The sequence below is a fragment of the Capronia coronata genome (assembly GCF_000585585.1).
Source record: "Capronia coronata CBS 617.96 chromosome Unknown acBCG-supercont1.1, whole genome shotgun sequence".
NCBI classification, from domain to species: domain Eukaryota; kingdom Fungi; phylum Ascomycota; class Eurotiomycetes; order Chaetothyriales; family Herpotrichiellaceae; genus Capronia; species Capronia coronata.
The window spans coordinates 3,996,437-4,023,261 of NW_006912893.1; the positions used below are offsets into that span (position 1 = coordinate 3,996,437).

The 26,825-nt window shown below is 54.0% G+C and overlaps 12 protein-coding genes across 12 annotated transcripts; 6 read left to right on the top strand and 6 right to left on the bottom strand.

Annotated features, from left to right (window-relative positions):
• Window positions 1-321: 321 nt before the first annotated feature.
• A1O1_01418 (uncharacterized protein) lies at window positions 322-831 on the bottom strand. Its single transcript, XM_007722331.1, has 2 exons — window positions 710-831; window positions 322-656 (listed from the first exon to the last, which is right to left on the bottom strand). The coding sequence occupies exons 1-2, from the start codon at window positions 802-804 to the stop codon at window positions 431-433; spliced, it is 321 nt and encodes a 106-aa protein (XP_007720521.1). The 5' UTR covers window positions 805-831; the 3' UTR covers window positions 322-430.
• A 921-nt stretch (window positions 832-1,752) lies between these two features.
• A1O1_01419 (uncharacterized protein) lies at window positions 1,753-3,272 on the top strand (the record flags this gene model as incomplete). Its single annotated transcript, XM_007722332.1, has 2 exons — window positions 1,753-2,199; window positions 2,298-3,272. The coding sequence occupies 2 exons, from the start codon at window positions 1,753-1,755 to the stop codon at window positions 3,270-3,272; spliced, it is 1,422 nt and encodes a 473-aa protein (XP_007720522.1).
• A 342-nt stretch (window positions 3,273-3,614) lies between these two features.
• A1O1_01420 (OPT family small oligopeptide transporter) lies at window positions 3,615-6,061 on the bottom strand (the record flags this gene model as incomplete). The annotated part of the gene is made up of 3 exons (XM_007722333.1): window positions 3,615-4,977; window positions 5,034-5,372; window positions 5,430-6,061. The coding sequence occupies 3 exons, from the start codon at window positions 6,059-6,061 to the stop codon at window positions 3,615-3,617; spliced, it is 2,334 nt and encodes a 777-aa protein (XP_007720523.1).
• Window positions 6,062-7,176: 1,115 nt separating this feature from the next.
• On the top strand, window positions 7,177-9,266 carry A1O1_01421 (uncharacterized protein; the record flags this gene model as incomplete). Its single annotated transcript, XM_007722334.1, has 2 exons — window positions 7,177-8,721; window positions 8,796-9,266. 2 exons carry the CDS (start codon window positions 7,177-7,179, stop codon window positions 9,264-9,266), a joined length of 2,016 nt encoding a protein of 671 aa, XP_007720524.1.
• A 656-nt stretch (window positions 9,267-9,922) lies between these two features.
• A1O1_01422 (uncharacterized protein) lies at window positions 9,923-12,001 on the top strand (the record flags this gene model as incomplete). Its single annotated transcript, XM_007722335.1, has 1 exon — window positions 9,923-12,001. One exon carries the CDS (start codon window positions 9,923-9,925, stop codon window positions 11,999-12,001), a length of 2,079 nt encoding a protein of 692 aa, XP_007720525.1.
• A 602-nt stretch (window positions 12,002-12,603) lies between these two features.
• A1O1_01423 (uncharacterized protein) lies at window positions 12,604-13,221 on the top strand (the record flags this gene model as incomplete). The annotated part of the gene is made up of 1 exon (XM_007722336.1): window positions 12,604-13,221. One exon carries the CDS (start codon window positions 12,604-12,606, stop codon window positions 13,219-13,221), a length of 618 nt encoding a protein of 205 aa, XP_007720526.1.
• A 785-nt stretch (window positions 13,222-14,006) lies between these two features.
• On the bottom strand, window positions 14,007-15,768 carry A1O1_01424 (uncharacterized protein; the record flags this gene model as incomplete). The annotated part of the gene is made up of 4 exons (XM_007722337.1): window positions 14,007-14,622; window positions 14,679-15,260; window positions 15,316-15,530; window positions 15,610-15,768. The coding sequence occupies 4 exons, from the start codon at window positions 15,766-15,768 to the stop codon at window positions 14,007-14,009; spliced, it is 1,572 nt and encodes a 523-aa protein (XP_007720527.1).
• A 785-nt stretch (window positions 15,769-16,553) lies between these two features.
• Window positions 16,554-18,526, top strand: A1O1_01425 (uncharacterized protein; the record flags this gene model as incomplete). The annotated part of the gene is made up of 6 exons (XM_007722338.1): window positions 16,554-16,668; window positions 16,737-17,000; window positions 17,087-17,806; window positions 17,890-17,971; window positions 18,030-18,307; window positions 18,399-18,526. The coding sequence occupies 6 exons, from the start codon at window positions 16,554-16,556 to the stop codon at window positions 18,524-18,526; spliced, it is 1,587 nt and encodes a 528-aa protein (XP_007720528.1).
• A 552-nt stretch (window positions 18,527-19,078) lies between these two features.
• A1O1_01426 (uncharacterized protein) lies at window positions 19,079-20,383 on the top strand (the record flags this gene model as incomplete). The annotated part of the gene is made up of 1 exon (XM_007722339.1): window positions 19,079-20,383. One exon carries the CDS (start codon window positions 19,079-19,081, stop codon window positions 20,381-20,383), a length of 1,305 nt encoding a protein of 434 aa, XP_007720529.1.
• Window positions 20,384-20,888: 505 nt separating this feature from the next.
• Window positions 20,889-22,806, bottom strand: A1O1_01427 (uncharacterized protein; the record flags this gene model as incomplete). Its single annotated transcript, XM_007722340.1, has 2 exons — window positions 20,889-22,701; window positions 22,763-22,806. 2 exons carry the CDS (start codon window positions 22,804-22,806, stop codon window positions 20,889-20,891), a joined length of 1,857 nt encoding a protein of 618 aa, XP_007720530.1.
• Window positions 22,807-23,560: 754 nt separating this feature from the next.
• On the bottom strand, window positions 23,561-25,107 carry A1O1_01428 (uncharacterized protein; the record flags this gene model as incomplete). The annotated part of the gene is made up of 5 exons (XM_007722341.1): window positions 23,561-23,992; window positions 24,060-24,319; window positions 24,391-24,571; window positions 24,634-24,919; window positions 25,007-25,107. 5 exons carry the CDS (start codon window positions 25,105-25,107, stop codon window positions 23,561-23,563), a joined length of 1,260 nt encoding a protein of 419 aa, XP_007720531.1.
• A 521-nt stretch (window positions 25,108-25,628) lies between these two features.
• Window positions 25,629-26,561, bottom strand: A1O1_01429 (uncharacterized protein; the record flags this gene model as incomplete). Its single annotated transcript, XM_007722342.1, has 3 exons — window positions 25,629-25,921; window positions 25,981-26,329; window positions 26,397-26,561. 3 exons carry the CDS (start codon window positions 26,559-26,561, stop codon window positions 25,629-25,631), a joined length of 807 nt encoding a protein of 268 aa, XP_007720532.1.
• Between the last annotated feature and the right edge of the window lie 264 nt (window positions 26,562-26,825).

Genomic DNA, 26,825 nt, shown 5'->3' on the forward strand with positions numbered 1-26,825 from the left:
GTGGATTCGGCCGGAGATGGTCGGCAGAAAGAGAAAATTCGCTTTGCGACACAATGAGACACGATCCAACAGGCTGGAAGATCCGTCGACTGATCCGTCGCACTCCTGTAGTACTAGTACTCCGCAGTCTCTGTATTGGTGAAATGGCGGCATAAACCTGCTGCTCCTTATGCGGCGAGCTGCCCCCGATCGGGTAGGTCAGCCGCGCCGAACCCTCGCCGCCTTTGACGGCGCCTACATAATATACTTGCGCCAGCGCCCGCTTGCTTGTCGATGGTCATTTCCTCTTGTTACTCCGTTGCCATACTTGGTATCAAGGTCACCAAGGATCACAGCTCCACCGGGGTGCCGAGGAAAGACATATGTCGTATCGCTCGCCACCATTTTGGGCGAATGGAAGTACATTTGCTTGATCGGCGTCGTTGGTGTTTCAACCAGCATGACTTGGCCAGCCCGGGACCGACAGGAGTGAGAGAGACATCCCAACCCTTGTCGGATATACGGCGTGGTCCTCGACGCCTTTGAGACTGTACGAGCCCAAGCCTGTGCAGTTGAAAATAGCCATGGTCGATGGGAAGTCCTCAAACAACTCCCGAATGTCATCATAGTATTCTCGACGCACGTCAATTCCTGCTTTCCAGACTTGGACTTGAAGCCTATCCCTAATGAGAGGCGCCATCCAGGATAGTTCGGCTTGTTAAATACGTACCAGAGTAGGTAAGCCTGCACATTGACCATAAACGTCGATAAATCATACCCAAACTGTGCGCCCGCGGGCAATTTGTCGTCTGGGATCTTGGTCATTCCGCCGACAAGCTTCTCGTACCAGATTTGGCCGGTGCCTTCCGGAGGAGACCTGCTTCTTTGATAGGACTGTCGAAGACGGCACTGATCTTCATTCGCGTGATGCCCGCCTCTGGAGCCTCCCGAGACAGTTTGAAGAACTTGCGGAAAGTAACCGCGTCCCATTCTTCCCGCCGATCATTGTAACTGACGCGAAAGGCTCTTGCGAAACACAACTTAGATGTCATTGACCATTACTCGAGGCTTGACTTGCTCAGTCTCCGTGTCAACACTGAGGCCGCGACATGCGCTCATCTCAAGAAGTAAACATCCCCCCTGAAGCAGGAGGTTGAACCGAAAACAGTCCTAGGTCCTGCGAAGAAGTGCGGGCAATGAGGATCAAGGGGAAGCGTTTGACAAGCTCGCTTAGTCTAAGCACCTCTCATATTATATCAACCCTTCTGAACAAGGTGCCAACGTGTGTTGGCGTATGAAAACCACCAGCCTCAGTAACTAACTGCCATGGCCAGACTGCAACAAGAAGCACCAGTGAAGTGGAATAAAGCCAGAATGCACCTGATGTGAAGGGTGGGTCCCCTCGGCGGATATTCCAGCGAATCAGGCCGTCTCGGTCGACCCGCGCCGCCCTGGACCCGCCCTTGACCTGTCTCTCGGCCTCCATCTCGAGTCCTCTATGCGAGTAGGGTGGAAGCAAAGATTCCAAGGCAGAGGGGCCAATCGTTGATTTGGGATGCGGAATGCCTACCCGATTTCTGCTCACGCCTTGTGCGGAAGCCCCAGCACTTGAGGAATTGGACTGACAACAGCCTGGTCTTTGAATACTACGCCGCGCCTATATAAACCTGGGAACATTAGCCTCCGAACAATCATTTTAACAAACTGGCAAGAAGAGGCTGTTTTGATCTTCTGGTCCAAACGAAGAGCAAGTCCAAACTTCAAGGAGATACCATGGCAGATTACACATCCCAGTCCATTCTCGTTGTCGGTGCCGGCACCTTCGGGATCTCAACAGCCTACCACCTCTCTCTCAGAGGATACAAGAAGGTGACTTTGATCGACCGTTTCTCTCCACCATCTACCGATGCTGCCGGGACCGACATCAACAAGACCATTCGCTTCGACTATGACAAACCACAATATGCGCATCTCGCTGAAGAAGCTATGGAGTTCTGGACATCAAACTCTGGCCCGCTCGCCGGTCTTTTCCACCGTATAGGATGGATCATGGCGGCGAGTGATCATGCAAAGGCGTTTATCGACGCCACATATCAGAATAGAAAGAATGGGAAAGGTGCGGTAGAATACATCTCCCCTGAAGAGATTCAGGCGAGGTTTCCAGAATTCAAGGGGAACTTGAAAAACTGGAAGAGCTTATGGGGCTCTGAAGCTGGATGGGTGAGTAGCATTTTCCTCCCGTCTCTCCTTTCTCTAGCCACGAGAGAAGGAGGAAGAGAAAAGAAATTCTAACCGGCATGGTGGTTATTTCCGCTTAGGCGCCATCTGACCAGGCGCTCGTCAGACTCGCAGCAGCCGCTAGCATAAACGGAGTCAATTTCACCTTCGGCAAGAACGGACACGCCGTCAGACTACTCAACGATACGAAGGGGAACTGCGACGGTGTTGTTAGCCAGTCCGGCGCCGTCCATACAGCAGACAAGATCATCCTGGCCTGTGGTCCACAGACAGAGAACCTGATCGACACCAAGTCCGAAATTTCAGCAAAGGCCATGTGTGTCGCCATGATTCAGCTAACCGAGATTGAGAGGGAGAAGTACGGGAACTTGCCCATGGTTGATCATTTTGAGATGGGTAAGTCGCCGACCTGCTCCTCCTCAGGACACAAATTCCCTCCAATTTCCACGTCTCTGTGTCTACAATGGTTATCCGGCGCGGCTCACCGAAACATCTCTCACTCACCTCCTTCTCGCCACGCTGATCCAATATTTCATGGGATGCTTTTTCCGCCCGACCAACACGGCCTGCTCAAGGTCTGTAGCTGTCGCTACGTGACCAACCGTCATCACTCCCCTATCCAACAAGTGTCGATCGGTCGCTCGCACGGCGAATTCCCTGATGACCGTGTCCCGACCCAGATCCAGACCGAGCTGAGAGCGTGGATCAGAGAGCTCTTGCCCGAGCTGGCGGATCGACCGTTCTGTCAGACGAGGATGTGCTGGGATGCGGCGACAAAGGACTCCAATTTCAGGCTGACACCACATCCCGCTCATCCAAATCTGTTCATCGCGACGGGCGGCTCTCTCCATGGGTTCAAATTTTTGCCAAATATTGGTAAATATATCGTCGATATGGTGGAGGGGAGGTTGGACCCGGAACTACAGAGTCTGTGGGCTTGGAGGTTTGGTAGCGACCCTCCCGCCTCGACTGTTGAGAGACATCCATTCCCCGAAAGGGATCTGGGGGAGTTGGACGGCTGGAATGGGGGCAAACCAGACAGAGCTCTGCTGTAGGCGGATGCACATCACCCTTACGCCTGAAAAAGCGCGCCAGTTTTTGCAAGGAGGTACGTAGATAGATTCCAGACGAGGGGCGACGTAATAACTGTTTTTACGTCCAATATAGATTCTTACGACGAGATTTGAGAATAGAAACAAGTCAACAACAGTGAATCTGTGGATTCTCCATCCCGACACAGTCTGACAGACTGGCAGTTACATGTCTCTGCCACCGATCTATTTCTTACCGACTTTGCCCCATTCCCCCGTCCCCTTTCACCCGTCACATCCATTTCGACCCAGAAGTCGTGCCATGCTCAGACCCAGAATGTTGTGTCAAGGCCCGAGACGGATTTCTCAATGCCAACTCCCTTTCGGCGGCCCGAAGATCTGACCTGGCGTGACTTTCTGCTGCACATTGTCCGTTGAATGAAAGTCCAGCGTACCGGCTCCAACTTGGTTCCCCCACCATTTCGGTGCGTCTGTGTGCGTCAGGGTGAGGGTGAAGAAGATGAGAATTGTGCAGAGCTGCAACCCGACATCCAGTCCGGCCGAGGTGATGTAGTTGTACTGCATCCACCAGCCCCGATAGCGGGTTTTGATGACGCGCGCGAATATATAGCCGACGATGGCCCATGTCAAATAGTTCAACGGCGTGGCAGGCGGGATCCAGCCGCAGCCGGCGAAGATGACCGGGGCCATGATATATCGCAGGTTGGAGTTCGGGAAACGGCGGCTCAAAAGGTACATGATGACGGGAAGGACTGCACCGGCGAGGAAAAAATAGTACAGGCCACTGTAGAGTTGACCCGGTGAGAAGAAGCGTTTCGGGCCGACGAGGCCCCAGATGACCGAGTTGGAGAAGTAGACGCGGCCACCGGGACAGGTGAAATCGTTGCTTTGGTCGAGAGAACAGATGTCCGGGATATTGGCGAAAGCCCAGTTCATGACCGCGATTTGCACGATGCCGCACCAGATGGTGGCGACCGTCTGCGACCAGAACAGCAGTTTCGGCGGGACTTTCATGTAGTGGCCCAGCTTGAGGTCTTGGGAGAAACTAAGGGCCTGGTACATGGTCATATATCCATATGCCTTGAAGAGCATCATCGCCAGAGGTTTTCCAGGCTGCATGTAACCGATGATGAATTCGGTCAACACATTCAGTCCTAGCGTAACATTCGTCATGGCGTGAACCATGCCCATGGGGACGGTCCAGACGAAGGCGATCAACATTGACACCAGAAATGCCCACCAAGAGAGTTCGGTGTTCCAGCCATATATCACCCCGAAAGAGATGCCGAACATGACAAGGAATATGGAAAGATACCACCAGTCTGGAGCGTCGTCATATTTCTTCATCAGGCGCATGTGAACATCGTCCTCCTGCTTGCGTGCAAGTTTGGTCCGGACCCAAAGTTCGCGGCCGTGGAAGAGGCCTGTATTGACGAGGACATACACCACCATGGCAAAGGAGACGCCGAATGAAAGGGCGTACGTGGTGGAGAGAAATAAAGGCGAGTACTCTTCGTACGCCTTGACGTCGAGAGTCAGCTGAGGGGTGACGATTCTCGACACATTGTAGACCGCGCCCGTGTTGTCGTACACGGATGATGTGGACATGGGCAAGAATTTACTGTATGTCATGCCCGAAAAGTGGACGGCGATGGCAGTGATCCAGAAGAAGACAGCCACCCCAAAGAGCGTATTGGCGATGGCGAACCTAGGCAGGAAGGGTAAGCAGTGTGATGCAGCGGTCAGGAAAAGCATCGCTCTCACCAAGGTGGAATCAGAGGACTCTGGATGTAAGCTGTAACCACGGTCCAATCTAACGTCAAGGGGAGAAGGGCAACACCGCTCACTCCACCGAATACCTGGTTGATGACCGGGCTCTTTGGTTTGATCCAGGTGACAAAAGTCATGACGCTCAGCGCTTTGAATAGAAATCCGGGAAGCCAATACCACACAAACGCTCCCAGGACGAGGTACCAGAAATATCGAAATCTCCCCATGACCCATCCACCGGTTGACTCGGGGTCTGCCGGAGCATGGTCGTGCAGACTGTAGAGTAGGGAGGTAGACACGAGGTTTACCTCCCTAGTCATGGCGGCGGGCCAGCTGAGTTCGGGCACTCGGTCAGCAGATCGTTCGGAGGAGGGAACCCTCCAAACTCACACGAGGAAGCGTCGAGCAAGACCTGCAAGACCATAACCAATCATGGTTGTCGACCACGTCAATAGCAGCTGAAACCCCCAGCCATAAGAGGTATGGTAAAAGGCCTGCTGGGCGGTCAAAACATCCGTCGAGTAGGCCGCTCCGATGCCAAACCCGGCATTTGCCATGACGGCGACGACGGTATGTTTCTTGATGTTGAAAGAGCCCGGGTTCAATGACCATGATTTGCCAAATGTGGTAAAGGTCCTCATTGGCATGGTTTTCTCCCATAACTTTCCCTGCGGATATGCGATGACTTGAGCCACAATGCTGGAGATGGTAATTGCAGGCGATCGCAAATGGAACAGCATATTCAAGCCACCACAGACCGTCACCAGGAGCAGGCCGATCGACCATGCCCGGAGGGTGCTTGCCGGCAAACCTTGGTCATAGTTTCGGACTGCCGCTTCGACCTCTGGGTAAGGAGAGGAGTCGACGACTTGGACGATCTGTTCGCTGTCAGCGGTCTTGATAACCTCCGGGCCGACGTCCTTCTCAGTGAGTGAATCGATCACACCGCCGGGGAGGTTGGGGTCTCGACGGTCGAGGACAGGTGGGGCTTCCTGACGTGACGAAGAGTGAGACCAAGCCATGGAAAGGAGGCGGTTTCAGTTCGCGAGCCGTAGAGGGTGAAAAATGTTCTGATTTCAACGAGAAGGTGCAGCAGACCTAGGGGAGGCTTCACTCAATCTTTATAGATGGCTTGGGTGACGTTGAAGCATCCGTTATCAGTTGTCCTCTGAGCCGCTCAAGGGTCGTGGTCTTTTCGAGGCGGTCGTGCGAACAGCATCCTCGCGCTCTCGAGAGAACATGGCAGCGGCATGAGCCCAGGCACGATGTAAGCCATGAGAATCGAGATAGTGCTGCGGCATGAACATGTCTCGACATTTTGGGGTGATTCGGGTGGATTCCAGCCTCTGGTCATTGGCCAGAATTGCCGCTCGAGGCCCGAGGGGCTCCGCTCAGCCTCGCGTGAATCGCGGCTAGTTTGGTCATAGAGGTGACGAGCTGTTATCGGGTAGGTCCCCATAATTGATTCACTACTACTAACCGAATCGGGAGACCAGTCACGTGTGTCACAACCCTACGGGAATCTCCGGTCCTATTTGATAAGCGGCTCCAACAAATTTCTATACTATTACCAGAAATAGCTAGAGTCACATAAGACCTCTGTGACCTCCAATTCATCATGAAATGGCAAGCGACGAGATGGAGAATCAATCCACTGTACTCTGGACCAGAGCAGCCATGATCTGGCCTGGTAGACCGCAGATCCATTGCAGTCAACATTAGACTTCAACTCTGTCCCGGACACTTGATCAGCGTCAACCTCCAATCTGTCCGGTCAGATTGTGCACATCGGCTTCCTCGTTCTTGCTGCTCTCCTCTTCGGGCTGGAAATGTCACTTTTTCAAGAGCTGGGATCCGTGTGACAAGAGATCGATCAACATGGCGACCCTATCGCTTACGGACGCGAACCGCCAACGTAAATCTGAGAGCAAGGGTGGCCATGGAGCGCTGCACTTGCCTCCTTCGACAAGGCACAAGAGGTCAAAGTCTGGTGAGTGGTTATGAGCCTTCACTAAGAGGCTCCCATCGTCATTATTCTACGGTCTCGACTGATCGCTGTCGACCAGGCTGTCTTCCTTGCCGATTGAGGCGGATTAAATGTGACGAGACTTGGCCAAAGTGTGGCCGCTGCATACGCATGCAGCTGGAGTGCAGCAAGCCCGACTCTCCAGTTCCCCTGGGACAGAGGCGGCGAGGCTTTGGCTCAATCAGGTCTCGACAGAAATGGGTGCCTTCGCCCCTCCGGCCTGACGGCGACGACAAAGGTTCTCAGCCGGGGATATCGCCGCGCTCGGCGGCTACACCAGCGTCGAAGCCCGTCGTTCCACCTCAGCCGGCACCGGATGCCGTCGTACCATGTCTTGAGAGTGCCACAATGGCTGCGACCGGCGACTTTGACTCTTCAGTGGATATGCAACCGGTGCCGTCGACAACGGCAGCCATCCAAAACCCCTTCCCACAGAACCTTGAGTTAGGCTCCAACCCTAGCAATTTCGTCTATGACGAGCCTTGGTTGCCCGAGGGAGTCCCATCGCAGGTGGCCACGGCCGGTGAGAGCCCCTGGGATCCCGCTCTGGCCGAATTTCTCAATCAAGGTTTCGACTTGTACGTAGCTAACGACACTTGGGACACCACCGCGTGGGCGGATTTCCAACCCCCCGTAGCCTGGCAGACTTCGCCCGGGGACCTTGGTACAAGTCAGCTCGTGCAGCGGGAGAATCATACACCGACCCTACCACAATGTGACATGACTCTGCTGCCACCGTTTGATACCATGAAAGACTCGATCCAGTCTCTTCCCCATCCACAGGCGTCGACACCTTCGGCAATCAGCTCCTGGCCGGCTCCAGCCGACTTCCCGTGCGTCGAGAGGCTCAACTCTGTGGAGTGCAGGGCATTGGATTATTACCGCTCTCGATTCTCCCCTTCACGAAGTCTCAAACCTTTCGCATCGTCCTCGTACGCACTCTTCTTGCGCTTGGCTCGCGAGAAGAAAGTCATCTTGCATCTCATTCTGGCACTATCCATGCAGGACTTACTACATGTTGATCCCAATGACAGCGGCAACGTGCGTCTTACCAGATTATATCTGGAAAGAGGGATGCAGACGCTACGTGAATATCTTGGACAGGATGGACGGGATCATGTTACTGTCTTGACTGCTTTCTGGCTTCTGACCCTGTTCATGTTGAACGGAAAAGCTTTCCCTGCTGTGACGGAGAGAACTTGGCTGAATTCGGCTCTCACTGAGTACGTCCGAGAGAACAATTTACATCGGGCCTGGAGTGCTACCATTGGCCCCGGCGGCAGGGGGAATGAAGTCGTCAGACACCGGCCCGGAAAGATTGAGGCGCCCACTCATAGCCTGCTGGCTAAGCTACTCACCATGCTCGTCTTCGGCCACGTCCATTTGAATTTCCGCACTTACATTGGTCATTTCGCGGAGCTCTTCTTCGACGACACGGAGGTGCTCCACGATCTCACTCAGGTGTCACAAAACTACCTGCAGCTCAACCATGGGCATTCTTACCCGATCGCCGAGACTCTTTGTGATATCGAGAGCGCAGAATGCTATCGATTGTACCTCGAAGAGCACAGATTGTATCACTGGATCAGCCAACTTTTCTGGATAAATAGTGGAGACTATAGTGTCTTGGAACAAGCGATCGAAAGTCTCGAAGCAGTAAGCCGCTCCTTGCCTACAGGTTTCCCCGTCATCTCCCCAAGATTCGGACTTGTCGACTGACTCTACAGTAGAAATGTGATTCCTTCATTCGAATCACTTCGAGTCCCTTTAGTGCCCAATCGCAATACACTCGGCGCCATTTCCAGATTGACACGATCGTTTGCGAATTCTACGCCATCCAAATCTACCATTTCCGTTGTAGAGAGCAACCGTTGACAGCGGCCATTAGCAACGCAGCTTCCTCGTACTTGCGAATCGCAAGTCGAATCTGGAAAGCTGGGGTGCGGTACAGCTGGTTTAATCGGTCGCTGTTTATTGTTGGCATAGAAACCACTGACCCCATCCATCGCGACTGGATCCAAGATCACATGGCCATCACCGAGCTGAAGCACCTTTTGTTGACCGCCTGGGCTGCTGAAGAATCGCGGGGAAAGAGACTGGCGCCGGAGGACCTGAGGGAAATCCTTCGAACGCAGTACCCGGGCGCAGAATCAGGGCGGCAAGATGAGCTCGTCTCACCCCTCGAAACGCGCGAAAGCTAGTAACAACAACAAAACAATGAGTGTTCTGAAATCTTGGAGAATCCGAGATATCATCTCGGTACAGTTCTCATGAGCGGCAGAGATTCGTGCGGGAGACCGCACTGTATGCCAACTCACGAGTGAGAATCCTCGGGCAGTCTCGACTCCATATCTCTTGCGACCAACTCCATCCCCCTCCGACCATCCCGGAGGCGGGTTTCTGGGTCAGAAGCCAACCTCCGTGCGAGTTAGGAGCAAATCAATGGTCGACACCAACGCCACGATTGGTCAGAATATCCGCGCCTCCACCGGGGCTGGATCCACTCACTTAACCGCATCACTGTCGGAGCAAGGGCAATTTGCCAATGTCCAGGGCAGGGCACTTCTGTGGAAGCTCCAAGCATGAAGATCACGACAGGCGTGAGCACACAACGACAAGCCGTGATCATCAGCACGAATTTCATGGCGCATTGGAGCTTTTTGATTGGGCAGGGTCTGGGGTACTACCTGGGTCATTAACCGAGAAGACCGTGACGGAAGAATGCCACGTCAAGCGCAGAGTATGTTAAATGTCTTGACGGCGTCGTTGGAGTTTACTTCTTTCTCTTCCTCAAGACTTGCGCTGTCCCTCTCCATCCTTCACACCGCGACTGTGCTCGCTCAATCAATCCTTCGTCATGGATTGCGACGCCCCCACTCATGACGGCAATGGGTACTCTCTGTCGCCAGCGACAGACCTCTTAGCTGAGAAGCAAGACTTGACTCAAACCGAAGACTGGAACCGTGTCGAGGGGTGGTTCCAGAAGCTCCATGCTCCGGGCTTTGGACGACCCAGCGACGCAGATGAGCTTTCAGCGTCTCCGGACGGGAAACAGATTGCCTTCACATCCACCACTCGGTTATCACTTGAGAAAACTCGGAGACGTATACACCTGATTGATCTGGGCGATGGCAATACTGGCCAAAAGCAATATGCATTGAGAGCGGTGACACAAGGTCCCAATGAAGACAAGAAGCCGAAGTGGTCTCCAGACAACCGTCGGCTGGCATTCTTATCCGACCGCCGGCGCAAGGGTCACTTCCAGCTCTACGCGCTGGATGTCGGAGGTCTCGTGGGAGAAGCGTACCCTTTGGCCTCGAGCATCCTCGACGGCGTGGTGGAAGACTTTGAATGGTCACCGGATGGAACGTCTTTGCTGCTCAGGCTGGCGGCGTGGGGTCTGCCCAAATCCGGGTTTGAAGGCTCCGGAACGTTGGCTCCTAGCGATGAGAGCTCCCCTGCGTGGATGCCCACTGTCAAACACGGTACACCGGGGTCCCACCTCCGGACGCTCTGGCTGCTTGACGTTGCCTCCCAAAAGGCACGACAGGTCAGTCAGGCCGGAAGGAATGTGTGGAGATTCACGTGGGCAGGCAAACGCCACGCATTTGCTCTGGTCAGCGACGGGCCAAGCGAGGGTGAGTACAAGTACTCCTCGGTCGTACGAATGTCGCTTGAGGACGGGTCGGAAACCACTCTACGACAGCACGAGGGCATGCTGTTAGGAGAACTTGCGTCGCCCTTCTCCGGGGCCAAGGTGGCTTTTCCTGAAGCTGAGGGAGGAGATCGGAGCAAAGTCGCCGGCCCCCTGGTCTGCATAGATGTGGCCACTCAACAAAAAACCGCCCTCCCTTCCCAAAATGTCGATGTTCACGCGCTCACCTGGCTGGATGAAGACAAAGTGCTCATCATGGGCCTTCGAGGGCTCGACTCGGTCATGGTGGAGGTAGATGTCACGTCGAAACAGGCTCGAGAGTTGTGGTCCACTCCCGACACATGCGGCTCTTCGTTTCCCACCATGTGTCTGGTGCCCGGTCGTGGCATCGCCGTTGTCCGCCATGGCTGGAAGCTCGCGCCGGAGATCGGATTGATCGACGGCCAATTCACGTACCACCCGATTCACTCCTTCGACCACCCCGGCTCCATCTGGCTCCGCGAGCAATTTGGCCCGAGCGAAACAATCACCTGGAAGTCGACCGATGGCGTTGAAATCCAGGGGTTTCTCTATCGCCCGGCCCAGGGTTCGGCACCATTCCCAACGATTCTAAACGTCCACGGCGGCCCTTTCAGTGCCTTTTCCAGTTCCTGGATGGGGTACCGACCGTGGGTCGCCTTCCTGGTGGCACATGGCTACGCCGTCTTCAGCCCCAACCCTCGCGGTTCCGTCGGACGTGGCAGCAAGTTCGCCGCCGGCGTCAAGGGCGACCTGGGCGGAGGCGACGCACGAGATCTCCTCAGTGGGGTTGACCATCTGGTGGGAAAAGGCCTCGCCGATCCTCGCCGTCTGGGGGTCATAGGAGGTAGTTACGGCGGGTACATGACGGCCTGGCTGACGACCATCACCACCCGCTTTTCGGCCGCCATCCCCATTTCTCCCGTCACCGATTGGAGGCTGCACTGGCAGTCGAGCGATCTACACCAAGACATTCTCGACGACGGCCTCTATCGACGCGACAGTCTCTTTGAGACACGCAGTCCGCTACAACATGTCCACAAAGTCAAAACACCCACGTTGCAGCTGGTAGGGACACAGGACAGTTGCACCCCGCCAGCCCAGGCTCACTACTATCACGTCGCACTCACTCACCACGGCGTCCGGTCGGCGATTGTCGAGTATCCTCTTGAAGGGCACGGCATCAGACACTTCCCAGCCTTGATCGACGCTTGTGTAAGGATGCTGAGCTGGTTCGGTACTTTTGTCACCAAAGCCGAGTGACATCAGTTGAGGCGGTTTTGGTTTTGGAAATTAGGAGGCTTTAAGCCAGCCATCCAAAGTCTGATAGCAAGAGAAACATATCCCGGTTCTGTGTTAATTTTGAGTATCAACATCGCAATGTCTATCGTCTGTAGTAAGAAACTATAACGAAAAATAGTCCATGCTCGCTCATCATTGTTGGACAATTCGATTACCAATTGGCTACTAGATTGTGAGTTTGTCCGTGCCTGTAATTTGTCACGTTGGCATGTTGTCATAGTGTGATCTCTGACTGAGGCTACAGGACCTTCCGCTCTGGGCTGGACATCATTGTGGACCGAAGGTGGAAGATTCGACTTCGAAGCATGCTTGTTTCTACCGGGCCAACGAAGACGTGCAACAGGTCGTGATTGGCCACAATATCCCGCCCCAGACATTTTTAGCCCCATCCCAGCTGCGCAGGATACTCACAGCCGCAATGCGGTAAAAGGAAAACACAAAATGCTGGTAGTGTGTTTAGTTCGGAGCGAGGGAAGACGAAAGGAAGCCGCTCCTTGGCCCTTGGAGCTCGTAAACCGTTGTCTCTGCAGTCTTGTCGGAGTACCAGCGGTCACGAAGAAGGAATGGGCCACTTTCTGGTCCAATACCTGCAAGCTCGAGGATACACGACCGAGAAGATCGGGCTCCCCAACTCGCCGAATCGCTTCAACGTATATGCCTATTTGGGCGGGCAGCGAAAAACCCGCGTCTGTCTAACAGCGCACATGGACACGGTGCCTCCACATATCCTGTTCCGAATCGAGGGGGACACCATCTTCGGACGTGGCACCAATGATGACAAGGGGCCGATGGCCGCTCAGATCATGGCGGTGGAAGAGCTGCGTGCCGCAGGGGACATTCGTGCTCGGGGAGACGTGGCGTTCTTGTTTGTGGTGGGCGAGGAAGCCGGCGGGCCTGGCATGTTGGAAATGGGACCTTGGAGTACGACCATGGGCTTGTCCTGGGAGAGTATCGTGTTCGCGGAACCGACAGAATCAAAACTTGCCCAGGGGCATAAAGGACACATGGTTTTCCGCCTTGATGTCCAGGGTGTCGCTTGTCATTCGGGATATCCCGAGCTCGGCCGCAGTGCTATCGCCACCATGCTGGCGGTGCTGCAAGAACGGTATGAGAATGTCTATTCTTCTTTTTCTTCTTCTTCTTTCAACCTCCCGTGGTGGACCCAGTTGAGTGCATCTTAGTCCTCCAAACCGGACGTCCGTTGTCCACTACACTAAACAGATGCCGACTTAGTTTGCGATCCCCAGAAACTGAGTTCATTTGTGAGTGTCGCTTGTCGCTAACGTGGTGTTCACCGCTGTTGTCTCTGCAGATCTAGGTTCATATATTGCCTCTTACGGCACCGACATACCTCGACTGCCTGGTTCACACCGTAAATATTTGTTTGGGCCTGGTTCAATTCAAACAGCACATACAGACCGCGAATGGGTTGGAATTCGGGAATTGATCGAGAGTGTTCAAGGGTATCAATTGCTAATCAGGCATTGTTTACGCAAGACCCCTACAACCCCGTGTGGTAGTATTTTGGAAATGATTTGATCATCGCGGCTTGGTCTCAGCGTCTCAGCGCCATCGGCAAAGGTCCCTGTACCGACTATTATTAGTAACTCGAAAGGCTCTTCCGAAGATATATAATTAATAAGAGATAAGAGAAACACTTTTGGGGGCTAATCAGTTAGTTACAGGTAGGAAGGATTCACAAGGGTCCCACAGAGTATGGCTATATCAAGTCACCGCATTGATGTAGTATCCTACGAAGGGGGCAAGTGTTTTGATGGTATAGGTTCATTCAAAACTTTGTTCAGAACAGATATCAAGCACACAAAAGGCACTTCTTGAGCACCACCTTTTCAAGGCCATCTTCACGCTTCAAACGAAGCCCGTGATGAAGAAAAAGGTCATATATCCTCGGGTGTGGTATGAGACTCCTCAAACCCAGAGACACATGCTGGCCTCCAATCTGTCTTCAGTTGATGTCGCCTGATTTGACTCGGAGTCGATGGCCGAACTTGTGCGCGACGATGATGAGGAGCATTCCAAGACCGACCAAGGCTGCCTGAGTACCAAAGCTGTTGTTATATCCCACAGCCTCTCCCCACGGCTGCTGATAGTATCCGACACTGAACCCGCCAGCAACGCGAATGAAGCTGACCCATCCCGCAGTCTCAGCAGACGCCGTGGGGTAAGAGTCGACAGCATATGCAAATGTTGTCACGGAAAGGATGACCAGGCCACAGACTTGTGCGCCCCACCCTATGATGATGACTCCAACGTTGAGCTTGTGGTACAACCCTTGACCCAAGAGGACGAGGCCCAGAATCATAAGAAAGGCAGCAATATATGCCATGAAAAGGCGGACTTCAGGCTCAAAGACACCTTTGTGGCGGCGAACATATATCTTGGCCAAGAAATCATTTGCAAAATGCCCAAATGCCTCTCCCAGAAGGATTCCAACCACGGGCGTGAAGTACAAGAAGCCAAGCTGTCGATAATTGTAGCCATATCCACCGAACTCAACCGGGGTGGCAAAGAGGATTGCTGTGGTTACATTGATTCCCACAGCCCAGGCAAAAGCAATGAAACTGGGTACGACAATCAGCAGAGATATGCTGCCGGGCGGCAAGGACCCAAGACTTACTAATTGAAATAGACAATCAACAGCACGGGCTTCAGTAGAGCCTGAAAAAACCTCGTCAGGGAGTGACGCAGAGTCATGAAGTACTTGTGATGCCTGATCTGCCAGAAGCCCGTAACGCGGAGCATCCTGTCCAAGAAGGCACTGCCACGCGGAGGCTGGTCGCTGTGTGCAGGGTCGCGGTTGTACCAAGTTTCGTCCAAGAAGACCACCAAGGTGCAGACGTAGAGAGCATGCATTGCAAGTCCCAGCCAGAGCACGGGTCGCCACTCACCCAAGCCTGCGAGCATAAAGTTGGCAAACAGAGGGCCCATGTAAGGAGATGCAATGAAGAGACAAGTCCAGAACCCAATCTTTCGAGCACGCTCGTGGAAGAAAAAGATATCCCGGAGACAGCCAATGGCAATACTGGGTGGCGCATTCGAAAACAAGCCTGACAATACCCGAAGGACATAGTAAGTGTCCCAATCGGTCGAGAGCGCGACGCCCAGGTTGAGGAACAGCGCGATGAAGGCGGACCAGAACAGAGTGGGAGCGCGCCCCCACCAGGTCGAGAGAGGGACAAAGAACAAGGCACTGATGCCTCTGGAGGTCTGGGTCTTAGCTTTTGCGATAGCCTCGCGATCCTTGCCGGACTTACAGCAACAAAATGTTGAGTGTATTGGCGTGGTTGACCGTGTTTGGGTTCATGCCCCAGTCGGTCCCCTGGGCGACGATCAACGCGGTGCATTCCCCAGAGATGGCGTCGGCCGTGAAAGCGCCATAGGCGAGGGTGAAAAGAAGGGCATGTTTGTTGAAAACCGACCATAGCAAAGGATCTTCGGGGTTGTCAGATGGCTGTGGCAGGAGGACAGTCTGTGAGTATGGTCAGCTTGTGTTCTCGGGACTCGCGCGACATCTTCAGTGGAGGGCAAAGTAGCCTCGGCCTCCTTACATGTCCGTCCTTTGCGACCTTGAGGTGATATTCATTTTTCGTTCCGGCGTCGAGCAAGACACCGCCCTCGACTTTCACAACATCTGGCACCGCTTTTGCGGCATAAGCTGATTCCTCGACATGATCAATGTGGTCCGGAGCTTTGTGGATCTCTGCCATGCTGAAACTATGCAAACAAGAGGTTTCTGCTAAGCGGACGGCGAGCAGGCAGTGCTTATAGGCAAGAACTGGAGGACATCAAGTCGGTACCCCGTGGGGACGTGCCATGGTGGATTTCTTCCCCAGAAAACCTTGACCCAAACCATTTCCCCTGCAAGAGTGCCAGTCGACTGACTCCCAGAGAGATCTTGATCGGGCTATTGACTGTTCAGGAGGCGTTGAAAGGACCAAGCAGGCAGGGACCCTTCACGATTGGCCGATACCAGAACCTAGTTTAGAGGTTTCTGCGAGACTGCCGTGCCTGCAGTGGGCTACATTGACCTGACTTCTTTCATTCCTCGTCGTCCCCATGTGCGATATGTGGGGTGGGACGCCTTTTAACTGGCACGTTCGACATTGACTGACTTCGGTACAACATCTGGGGAAGAACCATCCCCACATTGGCGCGAAACGGGCCAGGCAAGGGTACAGGTGGGAGATGATTTACTCTCTACATTCAATGAGAGCCATTGGGTATTAGATGCGAACATCGTGGATCCCATCCATGGAGATGTGGCAACTTGGGGCGACCGAAAAGTCAACTTCTTCTGCCGGCGGAATGTGCTTTCAGACCCGACCTCGCACACAGAAGCCCACTACCCTTGAAGGCACTTATAGTGCATGGATTGTGACATCGACATCATTGTATGGTTGATTTCATTTTGCAGCCTTGCTCTGTTCTACCATATGAAGATTCACATCGACCCCGAACTTTTCGGAAACTGGGAGTTCTTTCAAGTTGAAACATGCTGCATCTTACTTCACTGTTAGCATTCGTCTGCTTGATTGCCTTCGTGCAATGTATTCGATTTCTGCGGCCCCGGCGGCAAAAGGGGACGAAACAGTTGCCGGGACCTAAAGGTTAGCTGGGACAACACGGGAGCATTCTTATATATGCTTGACTGGAACTCTGACTTAGGAATTGCCAGGATTACCATTCATTGGCAGCGCCAACGAGCTGAAGAAGGGTCAAGACGGCTACTTCTGGTACAAATTCACGGAATGGGGCCGGAAATATGGACCTATCTGCCAATATACAGCCTATGGCAGAGTCAATGTTGTGGTCTCGACCGAGAAAATCGCCAACGATCTGCTCAGAGAGCGCGGAGACATTTACAGCTCACGCGAACAAATGCCCATGGGATCCCAATTGATGAGTGACAACAAGAGAGCCTTACTTCTACCCTACGGCGGTATGAGTCCCCATTGCTTCCGCGTCACCAGTCACAACCTCGCCTCTTGTGCTCCGCGATTCAAATGCTAATACGTTGTCCATTAGATGCGTGGCGCCGCGTCCGCAAGCTCCAGCATCATGTCACTCAAGTGAAGGCTGCCACATCCTATCAGCCTCTTCAGATGAAAGAATCAGCCCGCCTGGTGCACGATCTCGTCCTGGAACCGAAACGATACAAGACTCTCTTCCAGCGCTACGCTTCAGCCCTCATCCTTCGGCTCACGTATGGCACCAAGATCGAGACCGGAGAGGAGGACATCGTGCGGCTCGTTTACGAGAACCAAGTCAACTTTGAGCGAGTGGCCACCCCTGGTCGATATTTGGTGGACTTGCTGCCCATCCTGATGTGGTTGCCATCGCCACTGGCGCCATTCAAGCGGGAGGCGCTGGCACACCGTACTCGCGAAGTGTCACTGTTCCGCGGCCTTGTCGAATCCGTGGAAAAGGACATGGCCTCGGGCAAGGCAGGGCCGAGTTTCACTCGAATGTGGCTCGAGAACAAGCAAAAGTTTGGTCTGTCTGACCTGCAGGGGATCTACGTTCTCGGTGGCTTGTATTCGGCCGCGGCTTCTACCACAGCATCTCTCGCCATGAGCTGGGTGTTGATGATGGTGCTCAATCCAGAATGGCTGGCAAGATTGCAGCAAGAGCTGGACCAAGTCGTCGGCCCAGATCGTCTGCCTGTATTTGACGATCTACCGCAACTCCCGCTTGTCAGGGCGGTGGTGAAAGAGGTGGCCAGGCTGCGACCGGTCACGGCAGGAGGTAAAAGACTCAAGGGACTTTCGAGAGAGTTCTACTCATTCTTTTCTGACACTTACTGACATGTCCCCTTCCTCCTCTTCTAGGAATCCCCCATAAGACTACGGAGGACGATGTGTACAATGGGTATTTCATCCCCAAGGGCAGCTTGATCCACCCCAATCTATGGTGAGACCTTGCATGTTCCACAGGTTCTTCTCCTTCAAGGCTGACATGGTGACTACAGGGCTATCCATCGAGATCCTGAGCTTTACCCTGAGCCTGAATCCTTCAGCCCGGATCGATGGCTGTCGCCAAAGTACCCAACCTACCGCGAGCCTCTCACTCATTACCCCAACATGAACAACTATTCTGTCTTTGGGTTTGGACGACGACTGTGCCCTGGAGCACATATCGCCGAAAGAAGTTTGAATATTATTGTTGCGCGAGTTGCCTGGGCATGCAACATTCGAAAGGCAGTTGACGCGGCCACTGGCAAGGAGATCACTCCTCCAGAATACGACTGTAAGTTCTCTGCCCCCTGTGGCCAGCATTCCATCTCAGCTCGTGTTTCTTTTACAAGGGAGCATCTACTCACAGGGGTTGATAAATACAGACGTCAGAGCTCTCAATACAGAGCCACATACGTTCCCATTTGACTTGAAATGTCGCTCGCCAGAGCGCTGGGCGATTTTGGACAAGGAAGCCCAAGAATCAGCGGCGGATTTGAGAAGCCAGACATGAATAGATCACGATGCAGCCGACAATGTCAGCATCTGATTACGGTGCCCCTGAACTCTGCTCAAGTCAAGCACCTGTATCTCTGAATAGAAGTCTGAGCGTGCTACATGAACCTTTTGCTCGTCCGTCTGTCAAGTGTCGGGGTTGGCGACACACCATCTAACTGCTGATGTGCATACCTAATGGTATCGACGATGCGTCCAGGCCAAATCTAGCTGGTAGTCTCGATGACGCCACATGCCCATGTCCGTCACATATGTTTCAGATACATGGGGACATCCCGTGGACGAGATTCCGAGGTTGCGTAAGGCGAGGTTTGGTTTGACTTGGCCCCACGGTCGCCTTCCCACATTCCCCAGCCGGGAGGCTCTGGCAGGGGTAGTATGTGCAGTGCGATGTGGCCTAGCCCATGTTACCACTGTTTGTACACATTCATATCGCAAGGTTCCTGGTCCAAGTGAAGTGACTTGCCCGGGCTCGATACACCAGCAGACTTGGTGATTGAGTAGCCATTTTCCCTCTGATATATATTCAATCTTGAGAAAATTGCAGACCATGGAAACGGGTTGCAGGACGACATACTGGAGAGACTACATCCCTCCACCGGATACACCGAGGAGCAAAGAGCTAGCAAGATCGAATACCTATCAATGGGCGGAAGCACGCTGCAGTGAGCCTTTCGTCTCCGGCTGGATGCAAGCATGGGAAGGTCTTCTAGGCGAGCCGTACAAAGGAATCACGGTTAATGGCCAATCGATCCCTGATCTATACCACCTGGATGACGACGGGGCGGGCGGACCAGGGACTCCGGTTCCGGTAGCCGCAATGGTCAGGGCAGCACAGATCGTGTTGGGGGAAGCGAGCGCGGATCAAAGACGTCTTATCGTCAGAGAGATCGATGCACCGGAGTGGCGACGATGGATGAACCCGGAAATCTATGTCTACCGACATGGGGTACGTCTGGAAGAGGTATCGGACGCCCTGGTAGAGGCCATCCATGGCTTGATGCGGGCCAGTCTCTCTCCAGCAGGATACGTCAAAGCCGCGGGTTGTATGAAAGTAAACGATTTCCTGGGCAAGGTTGTGGACGGAACCAAAGTCCTCAATGAACGGTCTTACAACTTCACCATGTTTGGGGAGCCCTCGCAAGTCGAGCCGTGGGGATGGCAGCTCCATGGCCATCATTTGGACATGAACTGTTTGGTGGTCCGACGGCAGATGGTCTTGTCGCCGGTCTTCATGGGTGCCGAACCCAATGTCATCGACGAGGGCCCGAACAAAGGCACCGAACTCTTCACAGACCAGGAGCAGACGGCTCTCCAGCTCGTGCAATCAATGGACCAACCGACGCGTGCCCGGGTAAGAATCTACAAACAGCTGAGTGGTCCGGAATTTCCGAGCTGGCGATACCATCGGGCCGACCAGAGGCATCTCGGCGGCGCCTTTCAGGACAACCGGCAAATCCCTTACGAGGGCTCCAAAGTCTCGACATTCACGGCCGTTGAGCAAGACTTGGTCCGCCAGCTGATCGTTCTCGGTATCAACTACCTTCCCGAAGGAGCGTTGGCCGTGAAAGTGCAAGAGATTGCGGCACACTGGCAGGATACGTACTTCTGTTGGATCGGTGGGTACCAGAGGGAGACGGGCTTCTACTACAAGATCCATTCTCCGGTCGTGATGGTCGAGTTTGACCACCATTCTGGCGTCTTTCTCACCAACAAAGATCCCTTGCCATTTCACATCCACACTTTGGTCAGGACTCCAAACGGGAACGATTACGGCAAGGAATTGCTGAGGCAGTATCGAGAACGGTATCAAAGGCAAGGTCTACCAAGTTCGCCGGAAGGGAAAGACTCTTGATCACTCTACGCTCCCATCCCCTTGACAGTCTGACAGGCCAGAGTTGGGTCTTCCCACATCCAAGGAGAGGAGACCTTGGGAATAACTGGTTGAACGTGGGACCGATTCAATACAATATCAAATACACATATTCGGCACAAATACATGGCTGTATGTGAGAGGATGGATCTTCAGCGAATGCTCAACATGGTGCAAATTTCATACCAAATAAGAACTATGTGGTGTAGGGGAAATGTTACGTTCTTCTCAACCGGTCGTGGGCGTTATCTTGTAGATCCACGCATTTGGTATGGCTCAGAAATGTGTAACGTATTGTGAAAACAGAAGGACTTACAGCTGGACTTTTTCAAATATGATCTTTGTCAATATCTCAACTAGAACACTTCCTCCGCGGGCCTAGACACTCGCTACTCAGCTCTGAAAAAGTGTCGTGGTGGACCTGGACCAGACCAGTGACAACTGTGAATTGAAGTGTACATGCTACATGCAATGAAATGGATCTCCATCAAAACGTTGGTTTGAGACTATCGAGCGCAAGGACCCGGCTCAGTGCAGAGCCTAAGGCCTGAGTGGGATCTGCCGGGCGATCGAGGCAGCGCCATGCAATATGACGGTCAGGGCGGACCAGAAGAGCACCCCGGTCCGTGATTTCGCGGACACTGCTCCATTGCCCGAGCACATCATCGTAAAGACAGCGGTATCCCACGGGGTACACCGACAAGGGCACACCTAGATCGTCGCCCACCTTTGCTGCAGCTTCCACGAATGGTTGGCCTCCGATCCCGACGATGAGGCCGAACCGGCCGTGTTCTAGAATGTCCAGCGTGGAGATCTGTCGATGATGGCGCTCGACCCAGGCATGGGGCAGATATCCTCCCGGGTGCGTTGTGGGCTGGTAATAGAGGACGGGATCACGGGTGGGTGCGGGAAATGGGGTTTGGTCGTCCACCAGCGCACACGAGTTCTTGTATCGGTGGCCCAGTTGGACACCGAGGGCGTTTGAACGGCGGTTCTGGAGGTCGATGACCTCTTTCAATTCGTCGCGGCGCCGGTCTGCGCCGGGGAGATCGGAAAACAGGTCTTGCAAGGACGCAAAGCCGTCTTGGGGCGACTGGCCGTGCCGGAAGCCAAGGACCTGAGGGATGCGGGCAAAGTTGTGCAGGGTCTGGATGGCGTGGCTGACGACCTGGTCGCCTATCGGCTGGCGTTCCTGGTGATAGCTGTCGAGGAGACGATCCCCGGCGCGGCCGGACAAGACCAACCCGAGTTTCCAGAAGATGTTGTGAGCATCTTGGACGCATGTATTGCTGCCGAGCCCACTGGCCGGCGGATGGCGATGGGCCGCATCGCCCGCCAGAAAGATGCGTCCACGCCGATATTCCGTGGCCACGACATTGTTCACCTGCCACTTGCTGCTGTCTTTGACGCGGATCGGCAGGTCCGGAATCCCCAACGCCGTCCGCGCGTACGACACCACTGCTTCGTCAGAGGCATCCGGCTCCCCGTCCGCCGGGTTGTACTGGCGGTTCAGGAGCCACTCCTGGAACGGACGGACCGCGATCAGCGTCCCCGAACCCACCCAGAAGGCATTTCCCGGCTGGGCCATCATGTAGATGCACGCAGGCCGGTACGCAGTATACTGCGTCACGTCGGCTTCCAACCACGAGGTCAGCATGTGCATGAGTCCCGGCTCGCCTTTGAAGCCAAATCCAATCTGCTGGGCCACGGTGGACCGGCCTCCGTCGGCTCCAACGGCGTAGCGAGCCCGGACCATATACTCTGCTTGCGACTGTCGCTCTCGGATCCGGGCAACCACCCCTTCGGACGTCTGTTCGATCTCGACCAGCTCGTTCGAGTAGCGGATCGAGGCTCCCTGGTCCCGGGCGTGCGCCAGAAGGACCTGCTCCAACACATGTTGCGGCGAGTTGATCATTTCACATGGGCTGGCCAGCGCGAAATCGGTGAGCTGATGGGGGCCGGCGCCGTAACAGCTATAGCGTCCTATCTCCATGCCCGTGAGGCTGGTGCAGATGACTCCATTGCCCAACTGTGGCAGAGGCGTTGACACTGCCCGTACTTGTTCCTCGATCCCCATACTGCGGAAGACCTCCATGGTGCGTTGATTCGTGACATGCGCCCGTGGCGACGGTGCTGTGCCCCGGTGCTTTGCCACTGTGAATGCTCGTACCCCGGCGCCCGCCAGCAAACCTGCCAGTGTAAGGCCCGTGACTCCAGCTCCCACCACCAGGACATCGGTGTCTATGTCATGGGGATGCGCCGCGGAGCCATTCACATCGACTGTCGGATTGAGGCCATTGCTGGATATGCGGTCATCAGCCCAATTCGATCAATAAGGTCGGACAGAACATGATTGCTTACACCTCATTAGGCCGATGAGCTTCGGTGCTATCTTGGTCCGTCATGATGCCGAGTGCGTGATTGGATTCTGGTCTCGGTGTCCTGGTCTATGTCAACTCGAGAGCCATTCTCTGGGCCACAAAGAGTCATATGCAACGGATGACAAATGTGTAGCAACGCAATACTCAAGATCTGATGTCCAGCCATGATCACGACTCACGAGATATGAGACCTCGGCAGCGGTGACTCCAGTGCACCTGTGAGAGTGCACTGGGACTCCCGGCTCCCAAACAAAACGGTCCAGCATGAACCCTGGCAGTTTGATCGATCTGAAGCATGGGGCGCTGACCGCGCTTGTGTGAACATCCTGCACATGCCTCCCCAGACGTCGGAGAGGTGGAGATGGGCCAATCATATCAGGTCCCCACATCCCGCGTTTGCTCTCCGCATTTGGCAGGCTGGGGACCCCGGTGTCCTCATAGTAGTGATGGGGAACCTAATCCCGCCGCGGAAGAAGGACTCCCCACTGCTGGGCATCACGATCTACGTTACATACAGCCCTGGGGGGCCTCGTGGATATGGAACGATGGAAGCTTAGGGGCTGTTAGGCCATCTCGACCGTTTCTCTACCCGGGAAAGCGAGGGAAGGGAGGGGAGTGGATCTCGTTGCACGATATCCGACATAAGCATCTGGCTCGTCTTGTTTGATTTCAGCGTGTAGTTATATTCCTGCGTGCTCTGGACTTGCTCGGCGTCCTCCCACAGACAAGGAAGCGTGGGTAGAATAGAAGGTGTAGGTAGCTCAGCTCAGCGCCTCCTTTACGCCGCCACCAATGATGGCGCCTCCGCCTCCACACCAGCCTTGTTTGTCCGCACATTGTTTGATTCCCCCTTGACACCGTTCACCATCTTGCCCGAGCTCTCATTGGCGAGAAGCACGCTGTTCTGGGGGAGGACGCCAGCGTTCTCGAACGCTCGGAAAGTCTCGACCCAGGTCTCGTACGTGTCATCGTACCGAGTCCAACCGTACTTGCGTGCCTTGGTTATCGACGACAATGTAGGCCATGCCTTGCCGACTGACCAGTCAAAGAAAAACCAGGTGCCCCAGTCAAAGGCCTCTCTTTTGCCGCCGTATTTGTCGCAAATTCTGTCCCACACCGGCTTCTTGTCCGCCGCCCACTCGGCCATCCTGAATCCGTGTGCCATCTTTTGATTTTCGCCCAGCTCCGGCCATTCGGTCTGGTCGGGAATCTAGGGAAATTAGCTCTCTGATGGCCAGCTTCGATCACGATCACGATCACTGCGGACGGGGGCTTACATCCATGCCAAAGTAGGCGCCAACCTTCTTAAAGAAGTACCTCCACACAATAGTATCGCCGTTGACGTGATTGAACGCTTCGTCCTTGGCGTGGTCGTGCGTCGTCGCCCACACAGACATGTCGGCCAGACTCACCGCATAGGAGCTATCGTCGACGGCGTTGTAGAAGTATTTATTCCCGGGAAACTTTGGTGTCTCGCCAAGCTCCTTGCAGATGAGCATGTAGAGAGCAAGAGTGATGGATTCCGACATTCCATTTTCTGCGGGTGGGGAAGATACAATCAGTCAAAGCCCCCAGACCAAGGTCGTTCGTAGGTAGGTAGGTACCTACTGCCTGGGGTGAAGCCGACAATGCCATTAGGGCGAATGACGTTCCATGACCAACTCCTCTGCTTGTGCAGGTCGAACATGTAATCTTCCTGACTGTAGTAGAAGTTCAAGCCACCGTCTTCGTATCGGGGGAGGTCTTCGGTCAGTGGGGCGTTGACCGGTCCCAAGTGAGGACCATAATGCTGTTCAGGAAGGCGTTCAAATCAGCCAAAAACATCCATGTCGCCAACGACACGATTCATACCTTGCCGCCAGTCTGCAGACAGACCCGCTGCAGAGAGTGTCTGGCAACCGTGTCGATTGCGGTCAAGAAGTTCTCAAAAAGAGGAACGTTCAGGTCTCTCAATCTTGCAAAGTCATCCGTGTGGACATAGGAGGTGAAGTAGGCATGCGTGACGGTGTTGCAGATGGGTTGGATCTTTGCGATGATGGTATCGACCGGATCCAGAAAGTCGATGGCCACAAATTCCACCCGAGGGTCTTGCCAGTAATGTCTTGACGGACTTCGAGAAGACACCACGATACGTGACCTGCCTCGCAGTGTCAGAATAGACAAATCTCCATGGGTAAAGCTTCATGTATCAATCCCCAGCGTCACTGCAGCGGAACGTTCTTACCACTCTTCCTTGGGTTGGCGAACAAGGTACTCGACGATGGCATTGCCGCTGATCCCATTACAGCCAGTGACGAACGCCACCCTGGGCGCTGGGAGAGGCATGTTGAAGGCCGTAGGGGGCCGGAATTAGTCTGTTGATTTCGACGAGGCTAGGTATAACAGCTTTGGGGGCAGAGATGGTTGTCGATTCACGCGGACAAACAATAGCCCAACTCGCGAGCAATATATATCTTCGGCCCGACCGCCCGGACGTGGTCATTTTCCGAGGTCAAAAGTGCCTGGAGCACAAGGTCTCGATCTTCTGCCCCCGGTCTGCTGGAAACTGGGGAATGTGGGGACATGCTGGGCACACGAAGAACAGCGAGGGGATTCCGGCCCTACCTGTACTGCACGGACAAAACACCAGCTGCCGGTCAAAGACCACGAGGGCTTCGGATGAGAACCAATCATGAAGACCATGGCTTGGGATTAGCCTTCAGCTGTGATTGCAAACTCTTGGTGCGTCCATTTCGAACTTCCGCACCGTGGATGAGTCTAGGTAAAGGCATCTCACCGATGCTACTATTCTCCCCCTTTTGCAATCGCCATACATTGACCACCCGCAGCCCATCTCCAGCGTAACACTAACCCCTCAACGCACGCTGAATCTCACTCGCAAGCTCATCAACGTGAAAAGGTCCAATATGAGGACGGTCGGCCCATCTAGCGACTTCAGAGACGACTTCGACCACAGCTTTGACCGACGGGATGGAGTTGCCGATGCCCAGCGTGGCCTTGATATGACTTTTGGCCTGGCGTGTTGCTCCCAAAGCCATGATGGCCGTGGCCACAATCAGGTGGGACTCCTGGGGGTGAAAGACCTCCTCGTTCGCCTTCGCGATCAGATAGCCCCATGTCACCACGGTCGAACAAGTAACTGGATGACCGTTGTCAGTTGTGGTTGCCGAGGAAAATCACAAAGCAGCGTACACTCACATAAATCCGTGAAATATTTCTCCATGAGCCCGAAAATCTCCGAGTTTCCCACTCCGCTATAGATCCTTGAGCGGAGTTCGTTTCCTTTTTGTGCGTCCTGTTCGGTGACGATGGGCTTCCGTAGCACTCTTGTAGAGGCAAATGCTTGACCTTTGCGTTGGACCACGCCGATCATTCCGTAGCAGGCCGGTATACAGGTCGGCATACCCACGTAAGGGAAGATGATGGTGATGGCTTCTCGAAGACGTAGGAAGATTGCTTCTGAATCATCTGGCGTGGCTGTGGCCGTAGTGTCATCAAAGAACCTTCCAACAACATCTGCACGTCCTACCGCACAGAACGCGGCAGCCTAGTGGGTGGTTAGAGGTCGAGAAACCTCAAGATGATTGAATAGGATAGCAACGAATTCGACATACCATGATAGCATGGGCAATGCGATGTAGATCGGGATATGAGGCCAGGTCCTTGTCGAGTTTTAGGAAGACTTCTTTATCATATGGTCGAGACCCGGTCTTCACGTTGGTTGAGACGTATTTTTTGTCCCACTGGGACATGAATTCATCCTGATCCCAATTCGACATTGTTCTCTCCAAAACGCTGTCTTTGTTGGCTTGACCTCTCTCGGATTTAACAATCAAGGTCCCAGGCCCGACTTGTTACTTCGGAGTTGGCTTGCACGTTAGTTAGCCTATGCCGTTTCTTCTATGCTTATCTTATAGAGAATGGGATCTCACAGATCTCACAGATTGACGGGAAAGTCCTGCCTCACCACAAGATTGAACGTCTAGTACCTAGTAGTAGAGAACGACACTGCTTTGCGAGGCTTAGTTTTCACGCCCATGCCA